This window comes from Pteropus vampyrus, unplaced genomic scaffold (assembly GCF_000151845.1).
Source record: "Pteropus vampyrus isolate Shadow unplaced genomic scaffold, Pvam_2.0 Scaffold61, whole genome shotgun sequence".
Taxonomy (NCBI): domain Eukaryota; kingdom Metazoa; phylum Chordata; class Mammalia; order Chiroptera; family Pteropodidae; genus Pteropus; species Pteropus vampyrus.
This window is the reverse complement of record NW_011888842.1, coordinates 2,551,220-2,574,685: the sequence shown is the minus strand read 5'-3', so window position 1 is coordinate 2,574,685 and position 23,466 is coordinate 2,551,220. Positions and strand designations below refer to the sequence as shown.

At 47.5% G+C, this 23,466-nt stretch overlaps 1 protein-coding gene across 1 annotated transcript in view; it reads right to left on the bottom strand.

The window, feature by feature from the left end:
- Nucleotides 1-23,466, bottom strand: part of PAPPA (pappalysin 1) — a 191,787-nt gene that overhangs the window by 59,667 nt on the left and 108,654 nt on the right. The window contains exons 10-12 of the mRNA XM_023531045.1: nt 8,196-8,309; nt 7,130-7,265; nt 4,596-4,809 (exon numbers count right to left, since the gene is read on the bottom strand). Coding sequence (XP_023386813.1) covers nt 4,596-4,809; nt 7,130-7,265; nt 8,196-8,309 — 464 coding nt within the window. The remainder of the gene's footprint in view (nt 1-4,595; nt 4,810-7,129; nt 7,266-8,195; nt 8,310-23,466) is intronic.

Sequence of the window (23,466 nt, the reverse complement as noted above, 5' to 3'; positions counted from 1 at the left end):
TATGCCATGGGAAGTGGAGATAATAACAGGCAGGTTGTTTACAAATCATTCTGATCTGCTCAGATGAGGATGGCAAAAAACACAACACGCTCAACACCGGAAAGGGAAGGGGAAAATGCTCTTGGGACAAAAGCTGCAGGGGCGCTTGGGAAATGAGATGCACACAGAGCTACCCCCACAGGACTCACTTTTCTGCTCAGAAATGGGGTGACTGGAGGAAGTGACCCTAAAAGGCTCTTCTGCCCTGTAATTCTAGAAGCCCGTGATGAGGTGGGACAGAGGAGAGGTTGTGCAGAGTGGGGGTGCAGGCCGACGATGAGAACGGCGAGGGGAGCTGGGAGCGCCTGGCGGGAGGGCACGTGTCCAGCCACGGCACCGGTTCTCCACGGCAGCTCCAGGTTGCCTAGTGGGACTGAGGGCCTGGTGCTTCTACCCCTGGTGTATTTAAGAGGAAGAATTCTGTTTTTTAATGTAACTCTTCTGATATTTAATTGTTGGCAAGTAATTAAAGAAAATAACTAATGAGGGCCAAACAGACACAGATGTTTTGTGGCCTGGGCTGGCCTGCAGGACAGCAGTGCTGAAACCTCTGATGACGAGGAGAGAGCTTTGCCCTGGAAGTCCTGAGAACTGGATTCCAATGCCGGTTTTGCCCCTAACGGCTCGGTGACTTCGGGTAACTCACTTCCCTTGCCTGGACCCTAGATTTCCTATCCTCAAATGAGAGAGCAGAAGCAGAGAATCTCTTAGGGCTCCCCAGCTTTCAGAGGTCCTGGTTTCATGAGGACAAAACAACAGAAGGATATCATTTCAGAGCCCTCTGGAATGGGAAGAAACAGGCTTTGATCATCTCAAGTGTTGGCCAGGATGTGGACGAGCAGGAGCTCTCTTGCATTGATGGGGGTGTGAGCTAGACATTTTGAAGAGCTGGGCAGTATCCAGTACAGTCGAAGACCCACACATGCTTAGGCACAGCTGTTGCATTTGCAGGCATATCCCAGACCAGCGACCCCCAGCAAATGTTCTGAGAGGTGCTGATCCCTTTGGGCTGGGGACACTGGGTGAACGTGTGGACAGCAATCTGAGGCCATGGTCTCTGACCATGAGCAGCTTCATTTTGGGCTCCAAATCTTGTCTACGAATTCCCATATATTCATCTAAGAAGATGTTCCATACATGGGCTCCTATCAATGCACAGACTCTAGGAAGTCTTGGCTCTAACCTGTAGGCACCCCTCACTTCTCACTTTGCTCCAACTGTGAAGTCCACCCTGTTTAGAAGGAGTTAATCTGGCCAAATGAAGAATTTATTTCCTCCTAAAGTTGGCCTTCTAAAAGTTAGCTCCCTACCAGAACTGCCATCTGTGGATGGGCTGGCATGGAGAAAGTGGGAAGAGTTTAAGATAGAGAAAGAAAGAATGCAAAATATAAAAGGGGACGGGGAAGGAAGGGGGAAGGAAAGAAGGAAGGAAAGAAGGAAGGAAGGAAGGAAGGAAGGAAGGAAGGAAGGAAGGAAGGAAGGAAGGAAGGAAGGAAGGAAGCGGAAAAGGAGGGAAGGAAGTAACTGTCTAAATACAAGGCTCACTAGATTTTTTAATAAACTGCTCCATCTCTAATTAGAACCATAAGGATAGATAGAGGCAGAGAGAGAGAGAGACAGAGACAGAGACAGAGACAGAGACAGAGACAGAGACAGAGAGAGTGTGTTAGACACACTGGAGACTCCATTCATGATTGTCTTTCTCATTGAAGAAGCCCCTTAGCTCACCCATCACCATCACTATGCCCTGCCCCTCCATATTTCCCTCTTCCCCTTAACTAGGTGTGGAGTTGGGGTTTGGCAAGAATTCCACAACTGGACCTCTCATCAGAAACCTGATCTTGTTTTCTTGGACCTCTGAATTCACCCCAGGCACTGCCTGGGAACTGGGGACCCTTGGATCTAGGTCAGAACACACCACCTGAATTGATTTTGCTGCAGTGGTACTTCCGTTGCGGCACCCCGCCCGATATAACGTTCCTCCCAGGAAAAGAGAAAGAAAATGAGGAGGAAAAATAGGGGTGAGAGAGGATGAGATAGGGGAGGGGAGGGAGGAGAGAGGAGGGGGAGCGAGGAGAGGAAGCGAGGAAGAGAACAGATCGGGGAGGAGGAGGGAAGGGAGGAGAGGAAAGGCTGTGGGTGGGACCGTGAGGGGAGGGAGAACAGCACCTTCCACCACCTGGGAAATAGCGGGCAGTGAAGTGGGGATGTTTCTACTACGCCAGCCGAAATCTGTGCTGTAGAAAGTGATGTCATTTACCTTGGTGTTTTTCAGAATGAAGAAAAACATCTCATGGCTTTTTACATTTGTTGCTTATTTTTCTTTTCTTCCCTCCTGGTTTGTTTGTTTTAATTCATTTACACATTTGCACAGTCCAACCCGTTTGGGTAAATGCCTCTTCAGCTACCCAGGAGCAGCCGTTGTCCTTTTCCCCCTGGGGCATTCAGGAGGGGTTCCTGCGTCCTGCAGCCTCAGCCCTGGGGGCTCAGCTTGTCCCAGCCCTGTCTAAGCTCAGGGCCAAGCCAGCCAAGGCCCTCAGGGCTGTGTCTCCAGCAATTTACTCAGTTTCACTGACTAAATGCTCATATGTGAGCAACTGTGAAAAGTCCTCTTCTCTCCTGGTGTGCAGAACATGGCTTTTAGGGGCTGACAAAGCAAGGTTTTGCCTCTGACTAGCTGGATGGCCTTGACTGACTTACTCTGTCCATATCTCCCAGGACAGATAATGAAATAAGATAATAAAATAACAAACATCGACTCTTTCTTCTTCCTTCTTGTCCCTCCTAGCTCTTGGGTATCACAGACTATTCAAACGGGAAAGAACCATGAAAAATATCCAATCCATTATCATTTCATGATGGGGAAACAGGCCCAGTGAGGAGTGACTGGTTCACCATCATACAACCAGTCAGAGACAGGACAATGTTTTATCCCCAAAGTACTTCCACAAGTCAAATAACTCAACAAATACTTATCGATTGATTTGTTTCCAAGGTTAAACACTTCTTACTGTTTACTTCAGGCACAGGAACTACTCATTAAGCATTCAAAGAAGTCAGTGCTAACCTCAGTCAGTCAGCCTGCGGATGGTGCGGGTAGCTGGGTAAAGATGGAAAGCATTGTGGAAAGGTCGAAGGATTTGCATTTTCCAACTGCATTGTTTCTCTGGGTTCTGAGAATTAAGTTATTTTTATAGCCTGGAGAGGCAGGGATGAAAAAGCCCTCTTAGGGTGAAATATAACAATGAGTGATATCTAAGGAGCTCTTTGGCCTCCGAAGGATTGCAACAGACTTTGCACAACAGAAGCTAGAGACAGTGGGTGCGAAGCAATGCGGGTTTTGCAACCACCTTTTGTATCCTCTGTGGTAGCAGGGGCGTGGGAAAGGCAGATGGCCCCTTCCTCGCTCCCCTTTCCATGCTCCCAGGTAATACAGGGCAGGACCGAATCGCCTTTCAGAGGGCCTGACTCTAGGGGAGCCCATTGAGATCCCGACTCTTTCTCCTTCTGGATCTCATTAAACAAACATGAGAGATGCTATGTGACTCTGGACCAGTACTTCCCCTTTGGGGGCCGTGGAATTCTAGAGGGTAACAAAGAAGTTTGGACACTTTGGATGTACTAGATGATCTCTGAGGCTTCTTCCAGCTGTGACTCTGAGTACTTTACATGGAATTCTCTGCTGAAAAGCACCACCATCATATGGAGACAAATGTTCTTTATTAATACATTATCTCTGTGTGGTGCCTAACCATTTAACCCTCAAGACCAATCCATGGGGTAGATAGTACCATCTTTTTTTTTTTTTTTTTTCCAAAATAGAAAACTGAGACTCAGAAAAGTAAAGTGACTTGTTCATGGACACACAGTCAAGAAGGGGTAGATTCAGATCCAGTAAGCGCATCACCAAAGTTCATAGTCTTTCCAGAAAACATCTTCCTCTCTCAGCTCCAAACTAGGTACATTAACAGACGCCAGGTCCAAAGCCCTGAGGAACTGATGTTACACAGCTGAAAGACAGGCTCTCAGACCACCGGGGGGACCTCGGGAGCCAGGTGTAGGATGACATAGTGATTTCACCCATCGCTGAAATACACAGTGAACTGGGATGAAATAAATACCAGTCCCCACTCCATCCCCCTCAGTTTTAAAGGGCGATGCCTCTTGTCTGTGTTACTTAGGAAGCAGAATATTTTCATATTCCAGAGCTGGAAGAGAGCTCATCCACTGACTCTCTCTTTGTTCAAATGAGGACACTGAGACCCAGAGAGGGAAAGTGATATTCCCAGGGTCGCCCCGCAAGCGGCTGTCAGCTCTGGGATGGCAAGCCAGGTGAAGGAGGTCATCTTTCCATCACACATCCCTCCCTCACCCCTGAAATTCAGAGACATGTGGGCCTCCCAGGCCCAAAGGCAGAGCTGATTGGAGCACAGAGATGGAAAAGGGAGACACAGACTGACTTTTTACAGCAGGACACATGGCTGCCCGGGTCCCAGAATTCCTCCGTCCCACTTGGCTACAAAATGGCCCGGGGGAGCAGCCCCAGGGTGCCTTACCTCTGCTCGGCAGAGCTGTAGGTCTCCCCTCTCTGGCAGCTGCTCAGGGTGACGGGGTCAAAGTTGTCGAAGGAGCGGAGGGCCACCCCCGAGATGGCGACCAGGGGCGAGCTGAAGCTCACACGTACCGCCTGGCTGTGGTAGAAGGGCTGGCTGAGGTCATGGGCCACCGGGATAATCAGGGGATTGTTCCTGCAGCTCAGGACGTGGAGGCCTGTCAGGGGAGACAGAGGGCCGGGGGCCAGGCTCATTACTCAAGGCCAGTCACGCCCTCCCCAATGGGCCCTTCCCGAAGCCCCCAGACCCTTTCATGTCACTGCACAAAAGCACCATTGGGTGGCCGGTGGGGATTTTGAGTTTGATTGAAAGTTTCTTTGTCTGCCTTTTTTTCTTGGTTCCAAATCTTTCCAACCCCCTTGCCTCCCTGCCCCCTAAGCTTTCCCTTCACCTAGCGCCCAAAGCCCCTCTCCTCCCCCAGAGGGCTACCCCTCAGCCAAGCATCACTGGCCCTCACTTCCCTCCCACGTCGCATGAGGGCTCGATGGTCTGGGTTGCTAGTTTTCAGACCGCCTTCCCAGAAATAATTCACAGCAAGAGGCCATTCCTGTGGGAGGCGGGGAACCTACTCTCTTTTTGAATCTAGGAAACTGAGGGCAACCCCGTGATGAAGTAGGAACCTGTAACCAATCTGCAGACAGAAGGAGCATCGTGAGCAAGAAGGAGCTTTCCAGAGGGACATGAAACAGCCAGGGATATAAAGTCCAATAGAATCCAAGCTTGCCTCACTCAAAAGCCCTCGGTACTTTCCAGAACAGGGAACAAGTCCCCAGGCTTCCAGACAGCAGGGAGAGGGGCAGGGAGAAGAGGCGCATCCAGCAGGAGACGAAAGGAAATGGTGACGGGGGGTGGAGACGGTGAAGCGGAAGCTGCCTTTGGTATTGGTGCAACTTGGTTCTGTTTTTGCTTTAGCCACTTCCTTATTCTGTGACTCCAGCAAACCCCTAAGACTCAATTTATCCATCCAAAAAAATAAAAGAGATAATCCTGAGCATCTCGCGGCAAGGCTGCTAAGTTGGGACGTGAAGCTCCCAGTTCGGCAGCCCCCTTCTGCAGTCCTCTCTCTCAGAGCTGCGAAGCCTCGGCAGGGCATGTCAGGATGCTGGGGACAAAGGATGGGGACACGGTGGAGAGGGATGGGGATATGTGGAGGTCTCAGGCATCATGTAGGGAGATCTAAGGAGCTTCTGTGGAACTGAACTTTCCCCCACTCCGCTGAACACCCTCTGCTCCAAGCCCGACTGTGGTCTTCTCTGCCAGGACGGCTACGAAAATATTTGCTTCCCACTTAGGGAAATTTCTCAGGAATCCAGATAAGTCCAGAGGGGTTTTCTTTCTCTCCTTTATTCATATGCCCGCCCCCCTCCCCCCTTGCCTTTAAAATGAGTTAAATAAGTAAACATCAAAACAAAACAAAAATACCCTCCCTCCTCTCTTGGGTTCTGCTTGACCCTAGAATGACCCCATGCCTGCTTACTTCCCAGGGGTCTTTGAAATGAGCAGCTCCCTGTGGAATGGTGCCGGCCTGGAATTCCAAACACCTGGCATGGCTGCCCAGAGGTCTGCTGGGCAAGGGGGGACTGGAAATGTGGGAGCAAGTAATAGGACTTCCTTAGTGCCAGGTCTTGTGTTAGGCGCGGGTCACAACAGTCTCAAGGGATATCTCCTTTACTATGTCGCTCTGACTGTAAGTGGCATCATTGTCCCCAACGTGCATAAGAGGAATGCGAGGCTCTGAGTTAGGTATGAGAAGTCAAGAAAATTGCTCACATTATTAAGGTGAGTGAGTGGTAGGGGAGGGATTTAAACCTAGAATGTCAGCTCTGGAGCAGGGGCTCTTTCCTGTGTACCAGGGCTCATGTGGGTATGCAGAGGTGGGGTGGTCATGTGACAACCCCAGCCCTTGTCCTCCCTCTTTATCCTGTGCTGGGGTAGCTGATTCCTCGCCAGCCCTCCTACTTCTGAATCTGACTCTTTCTTATTCCTATTGCCGTGGAAAAGTCTGAAGCTTATGCTGGACACACACTGGCACTTTGAGAGCATTCACAGGCATCTCTGGCTATAGGGTAAAGAGCAGGGGGCTAATATTCTGAAAACCTGGCTACTCTACTCTTCCTGGGTCCCGCCATATAACCCAGAGTCTCTCAATGCTTCTCTCTGGGTCTCGGGTGCTGACACGCTCAGTGGGAAATGGCCTTTGCCCAGGCTTCCCAGGGTCTTGTGAGGACCACATGGGATGCCTGAGGTTAGAGGTGTCTGGCAGAAGAGTGCTCCTGAAGGGCAGACTTTCACACTGACCCCTCATCCTCATACCTGTTAGACTCAGACTTCTCTAGATACACAAATGCTCCCTGATCTGCAGGCAATCAGAATGCCAGAGAACAAGAAAGAACAAAGGGGGAGGAAGGGCTCATTCTCAGGTGACCCTCACAACCGCCCGGGGGCAGAGCAAGTCAGGCCCGAGGGGGTATGCTCACCTAGATCGTGGCTCTGATCTTTGGTATCGAGCAGCTGGACGCTGATGGTTTCCTGCTTTTGGTCCCCATAATAGGTCCCATCGGTCACCAGGTGGACAATGACAGCTGCAGCAACCATTGGCTGAGAAAAGTATGCCTGAAATGCACATGACATCAGAGGGTCACTCGCGCCCTCCGTCACATGGTGGGGAAGCAACCACAGGCAGGGCACTTCAAGGAGAATGTTCTGTTTCAAGAAGTGGACTACTTGTCATGGGCCAAGGATGGAAGGAGGGAGGCAGTGAAACCTCATAAGGAATAGTACAGACTTGGAGGTCAGAAACTGTGTTCCAGTGTCAGCTCTGCTCCATCCCAGATATTCCTGTGTGATGTTCAGTGGTGGCTGTGCTGTTCTGGGCCTACATTCCCTTATCCCCAAGTGGTGGATTAAGTAAATAGCTACATCACAGGGGGACTGCAAGGCTCAGGAAGATAATGGGAGTAGAGAGAGTCTGGCACACGCTAAAACCACAAAAAATGGTACTTATTATTTGTCGCTTCTCCATGCTAACCTCTGTACCAGGCGCTGGAGAGACAAAGCTGATAAGACATGGCCCTTGCATTTCTTCAGACTATGGATTCAAAGTAGGTCAGTGACATGCAAATCAAAATTCAACACAATCCACAATCCTTAGTCAAGAAGCTGGGTTTGTAGATGGGTAAGCAATATCATGCAACAAGTGTCATCCAACAGCTGACCAAACATGTACAGGACTAGAAGGAAGAGAACAATCACTGTTTTCTGTGGGGATCAGTAAAGATTTCAAGGAAGAGAAGACAATTTTTAAAAACCTGGAACAATGAATAGGAGGTTGCAGGAAGACAAAGGTATCCAAACTCTTGGCCAAAATAAGAATGACTTGGGGATATTTCACGGCAATTAAAGAGTTCCGTTTCAGAAAGCATCCCTGTCCTTAAAATGAACACCCTCAGTGGGTGAACAAACCATGTTGAGAAAAGGTCATAAGAGTCAGTGCTCCTGGGGGCCACTGCTGGAGATTCTAAGGCTCTCGAAGCTCTGGCTTACCCGGAGCCAGAAAGTGGTCTGTGCCAGCTGGGAGTATGGGTAGCTGAAGGTGCAAGGATACCAGGCATGCTGGGAAATGCCTTCACTGAGATCGATCACCTTGGTTCGACACACCTGGGGAAAAAAAAGAAAAAAAACAAATGTTGGAGAAGGTCTCAGAGGCTGAATTAAATTCAACTTGACAAACCTTCACTATCCACATATTTTGTTCTTGGCACTGCAGGAAGAGACATGGATAAAGTGATAAGATTCTATTCCAGGAGCCCACATTCTAAGGTAGAAGAGAGAAATCTTTACCGCTATTATGAAAAGAACAGATAGCAAGTCTTGGTGGTAGACGTGATAGAGTAATTCCCATGGAGACAAATCCTAGAGGAGTCGATATTTGAGTTAGGTGTGGAAGAATAGGTTAGAAGTAAGGGGAAGGACACGGCAAATAGAGGGAACAGAAGCAGAGGCTCAGAGGAAAGCAGAAACCCAGAGTGGTTAAGTTGTGATAAGCTGCCTGGCATTATCAGAGCTTGGGAAAGTGGCGGGAAAGGCTGGCTGAGGAGCTGGAGCTCATAGCCTCGTGAATACCAAGCAGAGCTCTTTAGAACAGATCTGTAAATTGTGCTCAGAACTATATTAATGATAGAGCAAAGATGAAGCTCTGCTTATAAGCATTTGCTTCCCCCCCAATATAATATATATTATATATATAATAAATATATAAACATATGTACACAAACACATACACATATTCGTTTTCAATGATAGATATACCAAGTGGTTTTAAAGAAACACAAAGCCTGTATAGATGAGTAGAATTCTTCAAACTTAGGGGTTTCTTGTACATTCAAATGTCATTTCATTCACTGGTTCATTCACTCACTCAAATAATATTTATTGAATAACTGCTATTTGCCAAGCACTCTGGGACAAGATGGTGGACAAGACAGATGCTGAGGAGCTTAGAGTGACAATGTGTACAACTATTCATCAAGTAATCACAAAGAGTTACATAACTGTAAGCTGGAGAACAGAAAAGCACTATGATGAAAAAGATTAGGAAGAGCTGAGTTGTTCTTGAGATTGGTCAGAATTTTCGCAGAAGTTCACCTCAAATTAGCGATTTTCCTCTGAGCTCTAATATGGCTCCTCTCTCAGAATTCCCCTGTGCATTTGGACCTGTCATTCCACATCAGCAGGTCTCAATCTACTCAGGAAGTAAGGCAGACCTAGGGAGGCTCAATATAGTCAAGGATCAAAAATATCCATTCCAGCAATATCTACAGTAGCAAAAGGTTGGGAATAGTTTACATGTTCATCTGTTGGGAAAGGAATGTATAAAGTATGACAGTCACATAATGGGATTCTATAAGCAAAAGAATGTTAAGAGGACTGAATGAGATTCATAGACAGGGATGATACTGACAACATCCAACACCTGTTCAGTGCAAGTCCTGGCCAAACAAAATGGAAGCCCCGCTCATGAGTTCATAGACTTCAACACAGACATAACGCTGAGTGAATTAAAAGGAACAAGACGCGAGTACATTATGATGCCATTTATAAAATCATGCAAAGCAAGACTTTCCCTATGGATTCATATAGATGAGAGTAAAAAAAACTTAAAGTGGAGTGGAAAAGTTACATATCAAATTCACTAATCAACATCAAGATGTAAGACATGGGTGCATTATAATCTACAATTGCAAGCATCAGTGGCTTTTTTTATATATATATATTTTTTGTTGTTTTGGAGTAATTTTTATTTACAGAAAAGTTGCAAAGGTAATGTTGGGAGTTCCCTATACCCTTCAGCCAGTGTCCCTTAATGTAAATGTCTTCATCAATTTGTTCTTGAAACCTCAAGTAAAGGAAGAAAGTTGCTTAACCAACTGTAGAGAATCACACATTGTCACTCTTGGACAAGCTGGCTTTGGATTAAGGAGACCTGGTTCTGGTCCGAGCTCCCTCAAAATGTGATGTCTAATTGTGGACTAGTTATCGTGCCTCTTCGGACCTCGGTTTATCTTTCACATTTGAATGGATTGGGTCATAGGATTTCAAGGTGTCGCCTATGGATTCCTATGGTTCCTTGGAGGTGTCAGCCTGGAGCGGGCCGGGGGGGTGGTGGTCAGAATATGGGAAAATCTGCTTAGTTTCTGCTCCACTGTTTCAACCAGAGCATCATCTGAGCATCATCTGTTTTATATATCAAGCTGCCTTGTAATGTTTCATTTAAGGAAAGAGCTTCACTATTTTAAAAACATTAAAAAGTCTTGAAACTTGTTCACTGCCAAAGTTCCCCTCCCTACTCCCCAAGGCATCAGTGGGTCCTGGGAATACAGTACTAGTTTCCCGAATGTCACAGGTAACTTCTTAAGGACAGTAAAGTTGCCAAGAATCAACCATCTCCTTGGCCAGGAATTAGGTGATGGCTTCAGTTATTCAAATCTCTGGAAGCCTAATACCCAGGAGACTATGGGTAAAACCCAGTAACTTTAATGGGCTGGAAGATGTTTTCGAGTTTATTTATTTTTCTCAAAAACAACTGGGACCGAGCTAAGGCAGATCCGCCAGTGGATTGTGTTACATTTTACAACAGTGCGAGACTTCGCATAAACTATCTATGGCATTTGAAATCCAGGCCAGCAATTCGACATGTATTATTTTGGAATTCTTTCCCCTTGTGTTCTTAGCTGCCTGTCCCCCAGCAGAGCGTGGTGGAGGACATCTTTGGAGGGCTGGGGGGGGGGAGGGAGGGGCTTATCTCTTCATCTAAAGCATTCACAGTCAGAGAAGTCTCGACATGAACAAAGTCCTTATTGCTTAAATACAATGTCCTCTTATCTGTTCTTTCTTCCCCTCTCAGCACTAAACGGGGCTTCAGAAGAGCACTGTTATTTTACCCTCCTGTTTTCCTACTTAAGTTTTGTGTTTGTTTCAGGCTGGCTGGGATCCTGACCAGGGACAGTCAAAGCAGATCAGAGAGGAACAAACAAATCCAGCTGAACCTTTGCCCAAAGCCTCAGTGGATCTTAAAACCATCCATGTTCCTGGGGAGGTAAGGGAAGGCTACAGGGGAGCAAACGCTCAACGCGTCTCCTGCTTTTATGGACCCCGCATGAATGTGCTCATTCAGCAGTCATTTGCTGAGGGCGTAGGGCACACTGGGCTCCAAAGCCCTGAGAGAAAAAAATGCCTTGCCCATGGCCATGAGGTGGGTCACCAAGAATAAAAGTGTGATCCCAAGATAACTAATTCTATGGGGAAGCTCTGTTTTTACCCGCCCTCTTTTATGCAACTTCCACAAAAGCAAATCCAACTCCCTGAAGCATTACTGAGCAAAGTAGATTCTACCGAACATTTTGTTGGGGAGCAAGCAGGGGAGCTACATCGCACACCCCAGGTGGACTCAAGCTCTCATGTCGTCACCTCAAATCCCTCCTCACCCATCGGCTCCCTCTCCCCAGTGTCTTCAGGGTCTCTGGCTCCAGTGACCTTCTCAGTTCTCCCAAACTTCTCTGCCAACATGCGTGTCTCCTAAAACTCACGCAGAGCCATCCTGCTCTCCCCAGGTTGTCTACTCGGGCAGACACAAATCCTTCTGATGCAGCTGAGGGCTCTACCTCGCCTCCTAGCCGCATAGATGCAAAGGGGTTGAACACAGTAAACTTTTTACCCTCTTTGTCACACTAGTGTGAACACAATCTGATTCTTCCCTTCACATCGCTCACTGCCTTTATGGCACACATCCAGGGGGCTCTAGAAATATCTGCTGCCTCTAGGTTTCAGGTTCCCTTAGGGAGATACAGAGGGGGTTTCCTGGAGCTGAAATCTGTCTTTCTGCTCACTCCCATGCTCACTGCAGCATTATTCACAACAGCCAAGAAGTGGAAACAACCGAAATGCCCATCAACAGATAAATGAATAAATAGATGTGGTATATACATACAATGGACTATTATGGGCCTTAAAAAGGAAGGCAATCCTGCCCTGTGAGGCAATAAGAATGAACCCTGAGGTCAGTATGCTAAGCGAAATCGGGCAGCTACCAAAAGACAAATACTGCGTGATTCCCCTTAGATGAAGGGTGGAATGGTATCAAAGAGTGGAATGGTGGCTGCCAAGGGCTAGGGGGAGGGGAAAAGGGAGTTACTAATGAACAGGCATAAAGTTTCGGTTAAGCAAGATGACTAAGTTCTAGAGATCTGCTGTACAACATTGTACCTATAATTGACAATACTGCACTGTACACATTAAAACTTGCTACGAAAGTAGATATCTTATTGTTTTATCAGGATAAAATGAAATACAACAAATATTATTTTGAATGACTAAAATATTGATGTTGACTGAATGAATAAATACACTAATAAATAAATGATCTAGTAAAAGGGGAAGGGAAATTTGTATAATGTTGCTAGGCACAGAGCAAATGTGGTTGGGTTGGCAAGCACCCCTATTTAGGTCTTGTCAGGGTTGGAGGAGGGATTCCTCAGCATCTTCTTGATTACTTCATGGGCCAAGAATTCACGTCCATTTGTAAATAGTCCAATTTACTTGTGAACAGCTCTTCCCAACAGCCAAGGGGGAAAGAGCTGGCTGTACTTCCTCCTACTCTTTGTGGGAACTTGAACAGGTTCTCTCCTGAGACCGTTCCTTTTTCAGTGGTCGAGGAAGGTAGGTGTCTTCACAATATAAGATAAGTGGCAAAACTGTTATGAAAATGCAACTTTTCATGCCTTTTCCTCGCCTATGTTCTGCACTCTCTCGATCCTACTTTTGTTGAGTAGAATACTTTCTCCAGTGAGACTTCTCCCTCTTCCCCCAAGAATTCACAGACCAAATAACAGACAGGAATTCTGGTGCTCATGCCTCTCTCTCCTCTAGGAGGCCCAGCCTCAGGTTTCAGATGGAAGCTGAGCAGGTCACTGCCTCTTACCACCACTTAGCACCTGCAGGAACCAAGAGGCAACGAACCACTTTCTCCCTTGGCCTTGAGGGGAACCGCTTATCTTTAGAACAATCTCTCAGACCAGCGGTCCCCAACCTTTTCGGCACCAGGGACCGGTGCTCCTATGAGAATCTAATGCCTGATGATCTGAGGTGGAGCTGAAGTGATGATGCTAGCGCTGGGGAGCAGCTGCAAATACAGATGAAGCTTCGCTTGCTAGCCCGCCGCTCAATTCCTGTTGTGCAGCCCAGTTCCTAAAAGGCCACTAGTACCACGGACTGGTACTAGTCCATGACCCGAGGGTTGGAGACTCCTGCCTTAGACTCCATCATCTTCACTTATATCTATACTTACTTCAGTACCACCCATGGGAAATAGAAGACTGGATCGGTTCTGGCTGTGTCACTTATTAGCTGGACATATCTCTCACATGCAACTTCCCACCTGTGAACTGTAGTAGTTGTAATGAATGACCTCTAAGTGCCCCAGGTGCTTATGGATGCCCACAGTTATAATACCCACCAGGGATCTCTGTCACAATATCATTACATCCTCAAATTTACTCCATGAGGTTGGAATCATCATCCCATTTTTCTGATGAGAAAATGAGGCATAGAGGCTTTAAATAACTCTTTCAAGATCATATATCCAATTGTGCTTGACAGTCAGAAGTTGGAACTTGATGCCTCTGATTCCATGTTCTGTGTATTCTATCATGAAGCACCACAATTGTTACTTTTCTTGGTTAAAACCTCCCCTTCCTCTGATGGAGAAGAGGGCATCGATTACCACTCTCTTTGCCTCCAGTTACCACACATGCTCTCCCTGCTCCAAAGGTCCCCATAATTAACTTTCCAAAGTGAAAAACTAATCATATCACTGTGCTACTTATCATTCCCTCCATGGCTACTCATGGACCACAGGATGGAAAGTTTACTAGACACAGCTGGTCCCTGCCTTCACTGCCAGCTGTTTTCCCTCCATTAGCAGCAGGCAGGTGTCTACATATGTACCCAGTGGTGCTCCCTTCTAACTGGACGATTCCTTCTCCCACATGCTGTGGACTCTGCTGCCATGAATGATGCTTGTGCCCAGGCTTCTCCCTGCAACCGTCCCCCTACCCCGCCCCACCAACTCTACTCCAAAGCACTGGATTGACCATTTTGTGAAATACTACACATACTTCAAAGCCAGTTTCAAATATCACTCCTCCTCTGAAAGCCTTTGCTCACTCCCAAGCAGAATTAATTGCTCTCTCTTCTGTGTCCATATAGTTCTTTATATATACCTTGGTTATAGCACTTGTCAAGTTGGATTATAGTTGTTTAGAGACCAGTCTTATCCCTTTAAACTCTGAAGACTTCTAAGGTGAGAATCATGTTTTATTTATCTTCAAATAAATCCTAGCAGATTGCCAAGCACAGAGGACACATAGGTTCTCAATGAACAACAATAAAAACAGCAGCATATATCAAGTGTCTGTTTTATGCTGGACACTGTTTTAAGGACTCCATATGTACTTGGCTATTCATGGAATCCTCTTGACAACTCTGTGAGGGAGGTACTATTATCATACCCATTTTATGGATAAGGACATTGAGGTCCAGTAATTTGCCTAAGGTCATACAACCAGTTAGTAGTATCGGGATTCAAATCCAGGTATAAACCCAGCCCACACTCTTAACTGTCAATGCGAGGTTGAAAAGGTCCTGCCTTCATATCTCTCAGGGCTGTTATAGAGGATGGACTGGCATTTCTCCTTGCTGCCATCTCTTGGGCACCTGAATAGAAGTTGCCTCAGCAGACCGAAGCAGGCCCGTCTAGGTCTGCCCTGGGCAGGGCTACGTGGTGAGAGCCCTGGACGGCCAGCCAAAGGACCTGCCTCCTAGAACTGACTCAGTTGCTTCCTTCCTTTGACACGCATCCTTCCCACTTACAAAAGGATAAAGTAAGATGAATCCCCAGAAGGCTTTTCAGTTCTCTCCTTTTGCTGGCTTTTGATTTCTAGCCTCTTCCTAGTGACTGCTGCTGAAGAAAGTGTTGACTCTGCAATGAAGTGTGATCATCCTGTTGGCCTCTGAGTTGACTCATGGATCTCATGTCTCTGACACTCTGAGATGGAAAACTAATTTCAAAGGCATCTTTTCTGTCTAAGACAACCAGAGAATGAGATAAAAGTTGACTGCATCCATTCCAGCAATGTGTTTTCTGGTTTGTTTTTTTGTTTGTTTTATTATTATTTGTTTGTTTGTTTTTGATATATGCTGCAAAAGAGCTTGAAGATCTTCCCCCAGAACTGAGTCAGACCAGTTGGCTTTGAGAGCACTGGACTTGAGCTGCGATGGTCCTCAGACATGTGATTCCAGCCGTCATATCTGATAGACAGATAGATGGAAACAGAGCCCAAAGCGGAGAGGAGAAACAGGCTTGAAGGTATGCTATAAGCTCCTCTAAAATGGGCTAGGGTATCTAGCGGTAGTTGGGGGTGCCCAGACTGACAGAGCAGAGGCCTCAGGACTTGGGGACACACATCCGCTCCATGCACTGCCAGCCACTACATCCAGCACCCGCCACCAAACCCCCTCCTTTGCCGACGACTGCTTTCAATTAGAGGAGTTAACGATGTCTTGCTTTCAAAGAGTTTTTGAAATCCAGTTTATCTTCCACCCACACACGACGTACACAGAGGCGGGGAGATAGAGGGAGAACAGGGCGAGCGGGAGTTCTGGTATTTTCCCACACAGGGGAGATGCCATGAGGTTTCTATTGAATTTCACTTTTACAGATTTACATGCCCTTTTGTCAATCACAGGAGGGAGGAAGTACTTGTCAAACCTTTAGCCCATCCTCTCCAATTTCCTCTTTCAACCAAAGAGACTTAGGAATAAGGAAAAGGAATGGGGGGGGGCGAATGTGGGGTTCATGTTGACAATAACAATACACAAAAATGCACAAGTGCACGCACGTGCGCATACGCACACACGCACACCAGGCAGTGTTTCCCAATGTTTCTACTTAAGCCACATTTTAACCTCAGGCTTACAGGTCCAATGCCAAATTATTTTCCCAAGAATTGCAAGGTTGCAAGAGGGGCAGAGTTCCTTGATATGACAACTGGAGGGAAAGCCTGCTGGGAGGCAGCGCACCAGACCCGGGCTGTAAAGGGCCCAGGGAGACGGGGACATGGTGCGGCTCAGGTAGGATAAAGCCCCCTCTGTAAAGCCAGAGTAGCTGTTCCCTACAGAACACATCGCTCCCTCCTCAGTCGTCCTGCGTGGGAGGGAAAGGGCACCAACCCTTAAAGACAGCTGACCAGGATGGCCGCTTCCTGCGTATTATCTCATCTGACTCTCATAACAGCCCTGAGATGTAAATATTTTTGTCCCCACTTTAGAGATAAGAACTCTGAGATTTGGAAGGCATTGGCTTAGGAGTCAAAGCCAACTGGTCTGACTCAAAGTCCATTCTCTTCCCACCCTGTGGCTGGACTTCCCAATAACTCTTGGTCATGCCTTTTCTGCAATGCATTTGCATTGCGGTTTCTCGTCTGTCCATCTGTCTCCATGCATGGACTCTGAGGACAGTGGGTGTGCCTGATTTATCTCTCCTTTTCTTTGGTGTCTAATGTAAGTCACTGGGCGGGGCTGACCAAACGTTGCCTGTGTTGAACTCACATGACTTTTCTGAAGTGACACACGTGGTTCAGGGATAACCTATCTGACCCAGAAGCCCAGGTCTCCATAGGCCTAGCCCGATGTGCAGAGATGATGTGGTTGATGCACGAAGGCCACCAGGAGACCCAAGATTCATGCACAAGTGTTAGCAGGCATTGCAGCTAGACCCATCTGCCACCCAGGCTCGCACGGACTTGATGTGCAGTAAATATGAGGATGATAATAGTAACTGGTAGTCGAGGTGATTTCTCTCATCGATATAATGTACTCTAGAGCCTGTTCGATTCTGTTATTTCATCTAATCCTTAAAACCATCCTGTGAAAAAGGTATGAGCATTACCTCTCCTTCCCAGATGAGAAACTGAGGCTGAGAGCTAACAGGGAGCAGAGCGGCCCTCGAGCCCCCGGATCGGTTGAGGCAGCATTGGTGCTGCCATTCCGCCACCTCTTTCCCAGGACAGACATCGTGAATTAGACAGTACATGTTCTTCCCCAGAGTATAGACCTCTGAATCCATCTCAACACAAGCAGACTGTGAGCCACACATGGTTGCTCAACTTTGGCCCAGGAGATGAACCTACCTGCAGTCCTTGAACTTCACTGTTAGCTCACTGAGGGCAGGAATGGGGTCATGTTTATTACATCATCAGTATTAAGAGCCGAGGAAGCCCTAAAGTACCCACTAAACACATATGAGTTGAATAAAAGAATGCACTAGCAACAATAACAATAGATGTTATTGATCCTTCACTATATATCAGGTTTTCTAACAGGTGCTTCCCATGCCTCATCTCGATTGACACATATATGAACACATGCAATCCAAATGCTTCAATTCCAGGTTCAGAGCCTCTCCCACCTGGCTTGTCCTTCTCCCCACTCCTATGCCTACCCTGACCTCTTTCCTGTGCCCCTCATTCCAAACTGACTCTGAACATAGAAAACTTAATGGGCAACTGAGGGGTAAAAGATATACAACACACGTGTGCACGCGCGCGCACACACACACACACACACACACACACATCCCTTTAATCCCCTCCTCCAACTTCCTTTTTACACACTTAACAGCAATAAGAGAGGGGGGAGGGAAGGAGGGAGGGAGAGAGAGAGAGACAGAGAGACAGAGACAGAAACAGAGAGAAGAAAGCCAGGCTTTTTTTTTTTTTTTAACCGACCATTAGAAACAATTATCACTTTCCCCAGGCCTCCAGAGCAGCCTTCCTCTTTGACGCATGTCTTAAAGAGACAGAAGGAGGGGAGGGGAAGGGGTGGATTGCCTTTCTATCGATTTCAGGATTTATTATTTGGCATGGACAGACAATCAAGTAAAGAAGCATTTCCTGTGTGTAGGGCCAGTGTGCAACAGAGCGATACCTTCTTCCTCACCCCTCACCCCTCAGCCCCACCCCCAGAGTTCTGGAAATAGCAGCAGACTTCAGGTCCTCCACCGGGAGTCACTTCCAGATAAGATAACTTGGCATTCTATGCCCTCCGGCCCTGGGGCTCAGCTCTGGGGTGATTAGCACCTCATTGCTCCCAGGGTCTGTCCCTAACATATTAAGCGTTTCACACTCCTTAGGGGTCTAACATCCTCCAGGCCCATACCTCCCCCCATGTCTGGAATCCTGTGGTTTGGGGTGCATGACCCTGGCCTGATCAAACAATCATGCAGAAAAAGTCTAGGCTTTCAAGAGGAATGGAGTGAAAAAATCATTTAAGACATCACTGTTCTACAGCATAGTAGCACACTAACGTTTTTACAGGCGGCGAAACTAAACTTCGTAGAAGAGAGATGGTTCCGCATCATAGAATTGATAGTCGGGGACTGCTCATGCAATTGCTTAATTTCACAGACACAGGCTCAGGATTGGCAGGGCACAGAAGGTGGATGTCCCAACCTTCTTCAAAGGAAGCGTTTACACGAGAGGTCTGACAAAGTATCCACGATAGGTGGAAAAGCCGGAGTATTTTCTGTACCATTATCTAAACCAGCAACTGTGACCAGCACCTGTGTTCCAAGGGCAGATCCTCACATTCTTGTGAGGCAGGTAACACCATCCTTACTTACTCTACAGATGAAGAGCCTAAAGGTCAGAGGGGTAATAGGGTTGCCAAAGACACACCTGTCGGGAATGGTCAAGTCCGGGTCCACCCCCGCCTGGGTGACTCCCAGCCCGTCTCCTATTATACAGGTGAGGAAGCTCAGGCCCTCAGTGTAAATGATGAGCATCACAAGGATGACGGCAAAAACAGTGATGACGGAGGGCACCCGGCTGCTCTCCCCTCCATTCTGCTCCACCCTTAAGTCACTGTGAAGAGGTGTTTCACATTACCCAATTCCAGACGGGGAAACTGAGGCCGAGGAGGAGAAAGAAAGAATCACCACAGCAGTGGTAGCGATAATTCAAATAAGGACACTGGTCACCAACTGACGTTGTAGGAAATGTTAATTCTCATAGCCGTGGGGTCGGCATTCTCTCTCCATCTCGCAGACAGCAGAGCCAGGCGCTGAGCTGTACCCATCACCGAAACCCAGACACGAGGTCTGAGGAGGTGCTGGGGCAAGGGGGCTGGGGCTCCCCACAGCTAGTAAATCCTCTAACAAGGGAGAGTGATTAGTGTCGGATGTGGCGGTCTGCTTTTGTGCTGCTGACAACTCCTCCTTTTAAAGGCCTGGCCAGGCTCATTTCACATAGCCCCTCCAAGGCCTGCTCCGGTCTCTGTAATTATGCCATTCGCTAGTCACCCAGGCCTGCCTCTGAACTCCTGACCCAGCACTGAAAAGACTTGGGATCTCGTTACTAATCTCTTAAGCCACCTAGTCCTCCAGAGTACACCCATTTAAGTTGGAGGCCAAGGCTTGGGAGGTGGGAGCTGGGGAAAGGGAAAGTCCAGCACAGGGACTTCTCATGACATGGCCATGTTCCCTCTCCGGGGCCTGTGGCCCACACCACAAGGCAGCTGGCCTGGCTCTCCGGCTCAGCGCAGGGGTCGGCTGCTCTGCTTAGAGACGAAGAGGCCTTCGGAGGAGAAGGGGAAGGGCATCTGGGCCCACCTGTTTGTAATTTTGGGGGTGCGGGCAGGGGATGAGGACTGTGTTTGTTTTAATTATTATTATTGTTGTTGAAAAGGGAGGGAAAAAATGAGCAGAAACTGCTAACATCTGGAGGCTGCCGTCCAGTTTACGTAATCTCCCGTAGCCGAGGAGGGACACGGGATCCCCGACCAGATGGTCCGTGGGTGACTTCACGGCACATGTGTCTTCTCCAACAGTAAGATGCTGACGGGGTTAGGAGAGTGGGTTGTGAGACCTTCTTGAAATTCTTCAGGGGTGAGAGGCAGAGGTCAGGGGCTCCCAGAAATCTCAGTTTTCTTTTAGAAGACTCAGATTTTTTTTTCGCAGCCAAAGCTCAGATTTTTTTCTTGTATTTCTCTCTTATTCCTTCGTGATTCATGTCCTCATTCAATATACATCTATATAGCATTGACTATGTGTGTTAGTTTCTTTATTCCTCATGGTTTATATGAGAAAATGGAATCCCAGAGAAACAAAAGCGATAAAGGGAAAATCCCTTCTCCCAACGAGCTCCCAAACCCACAGACAGGGTGGGCGGAGGGTAAAAGATTATGTGAGCAGCACTCATAGAACAAGCAACACGGCAGGTTCTGTGTTCCGGTTCTGTGTTCCAGGTACCTGCAGGCTGAGGGACGGGTGTGGAGAAGGAAGTTCCCTGGGCCACCTATGCCTGAGGGCTCCGACTGCGATGCAAAATCTGAATGTCGAGCAGGCTCTGGAGAGCAGAGGCTGGGGGAATAAAAAGGCAAGAGAAGGGAAAAAAACTGGGCCACAGCTGAGCCATGAAAAACCCAGTTTCCCAGATGATGTCAATAGCAGAGGCATGAAGGATAAAGTTCGAGATGCAGAATCTTGCTGCAAACAGCTTTCTGAGCACATTGTTTTTTTTAAAAACACATCACAGCTTTTCTGGCTCTCCTTTTTTTTTTTAAACATTCACACTGAAAGCAATTAATGAAATTTTGTGAATTCTAGATCAGGGTATAAAAGCAGTGTAGACAGTGGATCAGATCAAAAGGGCTCTCTATTAGCTTCAACCAGAATATTAACTAGTCTCAAGATCAGAACACAGAGGCACTGCCAGCATTAGATGAAAATATGGAGGCCCTGGCAGCTCCAGATATGAATCTTGAAGCATCATGATTTTTATTTCAGAGCTCAGAGGCATTGTCATTTCTAGAGAAGCATGTTGATCATCGAAACACTTCCAGGATACCGAGATGCTGTGATTCTAGAACGGGACCAGGCAGTGTTGTCTGCGCTAAATCCAGCACCCCAAACTGCCTGAGTAGAGAATCAAATATCGAAGATCAAGGACACAAATCCAGTTAGCTTGAATCCAAAATATCCTCTCTGCTGGTTCCAGGGTAGAACTGGGAAACACCACCAACTCTGAAGCAAAACACTGAAACATGGAAACCTCGACCACTCAGCTCAGACCGCCTTTCGGCCTTTCTCTGGGAGCCCTGGGACATTTATGGGTTAACCAGGAAAGCGGTGACCATATCCAAGCTTTGTGCCCGGTCACCGAAACCCTTGGTTAGGAATAGCAGAGCAGCGGTTAATTGAAGTCTTGACCACACTGGCCTATTGAAGAAATGTCAGGGGAGTGACTTTTCACTTAAAAACATCTCTGTGTTAAAAGAACAAGGTTTTCTCAAGTTTATAAACCGAAGACTTTCCAGGTTGTTTTTTGTTGTTGTTGTTTTTCCTTTTTTCTCCCCCTCATTTGTCTCCTCCAACTTTCCTAATTAAGATCTGTGTGTTCCGAGTTGTGTCCAAGACAAAGTATGAGTCACATCACCTGCAGGAGTCTCACTCTATGGCAGGATGACCACGCAGCGTGCATTGTCCTTGGGTTCTCACTGCAGATCTTGGGGTCTCTGTTCCCCACCTACAACCTTGGTAAGGAAAGACTGAAAACCACCGAGTGGTTGGCTCTCTCCTCTTTGCTCTTGAAGAGCACTGCTTCCAGCTTGATTTCTCCTAGGATGAGGCTCCAAAGGATGCAAAGCACTAACATGTACAAGGAACCAGAGGACAGGCCCAGGGATTGCTCATGTTTTTGACAGTGTCCTGCTGGACTTTCAGCTCAAACAAGGGCTCTCATTCTTAAGGATAAAGGTGCTGTTTCTCTCTGGCCTGCCCCTCCAAAATTCAGAGATGGGGGCGTTGTTTTTGCCTTGCCCCTTGGGGGGGTGCTTTGCCCACAAACTATTCAGTGAACACTGCTGACTGACATGTTTACCACCTCATCAGCAGATTCCTGTGAGGGACAAGTCCTTCCAGAGTGATGCTTTCCCCCAGTGGCACCCTTGGCCAAGGCAGCCCACATCTGCACAAAGAAGGGTGTTGAAGCAGCTGTTCTGAGATGAGGTCCCTGGGAACAACTGCAGCATGATCTAGGATGTGAACTTTTCAACAATCCCTACACCTGCCACTTTCCTGAACCTTCCTTGGAGCAGTGGAAGTCATACGTTTTACAGCCAAAGGGATGTGGGCTGGAAATTTCAGCTGTTGCCATTTACTGTCTGCATGGCCTTGAACCCTTCACAAAGCCTAAATTCCTCCACTGCCAATAAGGTGTCTGTGCCTACTCCGGGGGGTTGTTACAAGGATGAAAACTGCCCTGGAACATGCAAGTGTTTAGACACTGCCCTTCATCTTAGAAACACACAATTAACATTTCCCTCCTTCATTCCTTCCTGCTTCTTTCTTCCTGGCTCTCCCTAACCTCTGGGCCGCAGACTGGTACCAGTCAGTGGTCTGTTTGGAACCAAACCTCATAGCAGGAAGTGAGCGTTGGGCAAGCGAAGCTTCATCTGCATTTGCAGCCGCTCCCCAGCGCTAGCATCACTGCCTCAGCTCCACCTCAGATCATCAGGCATTAGGTTCTCGTAGGAGCACCTGTCCCTGGTGCCAAAAAGGTTGGGGACCGCTGCTCTAGAAGAAGACAGATATGGGTTCAAATTCTAGATTTCCTTGCCTCATCCCCAGGACAGTCGCAGAGACTGAGATAAGTTACTGAAATTCTGTGAGGATCTATTTACTTCTCTGTAAACCAGAGAGTTAGTCACTGTCTCACAGAGCAGGTAGCAAGTGTAAAGGTGCTAAAATAGCACAGAACTCCGGACAGGGCTGTGACTTGAGTACCCCGATAGCCAGGCCACTCACACTGCTCCTGTCATGATTATCAGCTCCTATAATTACAATTCTGTTATGTCGTTACTGTCATTTCTCACTGTTTAGTCATTCCTTTTCCTCTCTGCCTAATTTCTATTGTGCTCTTCTCTCCTCCCTCCACCTCTCCTTCCTCCCTTCCTTTCTTCCTCTTGCTCTTTACACTCTCCTTGGCTGGGCCTGTCATTGGAAGACCTCTCTGAGGGTGACACACACTCTCAAGCCAGCAAGACAGCCCTTTATGTTTCCATCAACCTCTAGTCACAGGGATACCACCCAGACCCTAAGTGTTCCCACAGTCACAAGAGGGAAAGGGGGAGAGACTTCATCCCACAGTTCGGCCTCTGGAAGCCGTTTCCCACTTTCTACGCAAAGCTGTCGACAGAGAAAAGT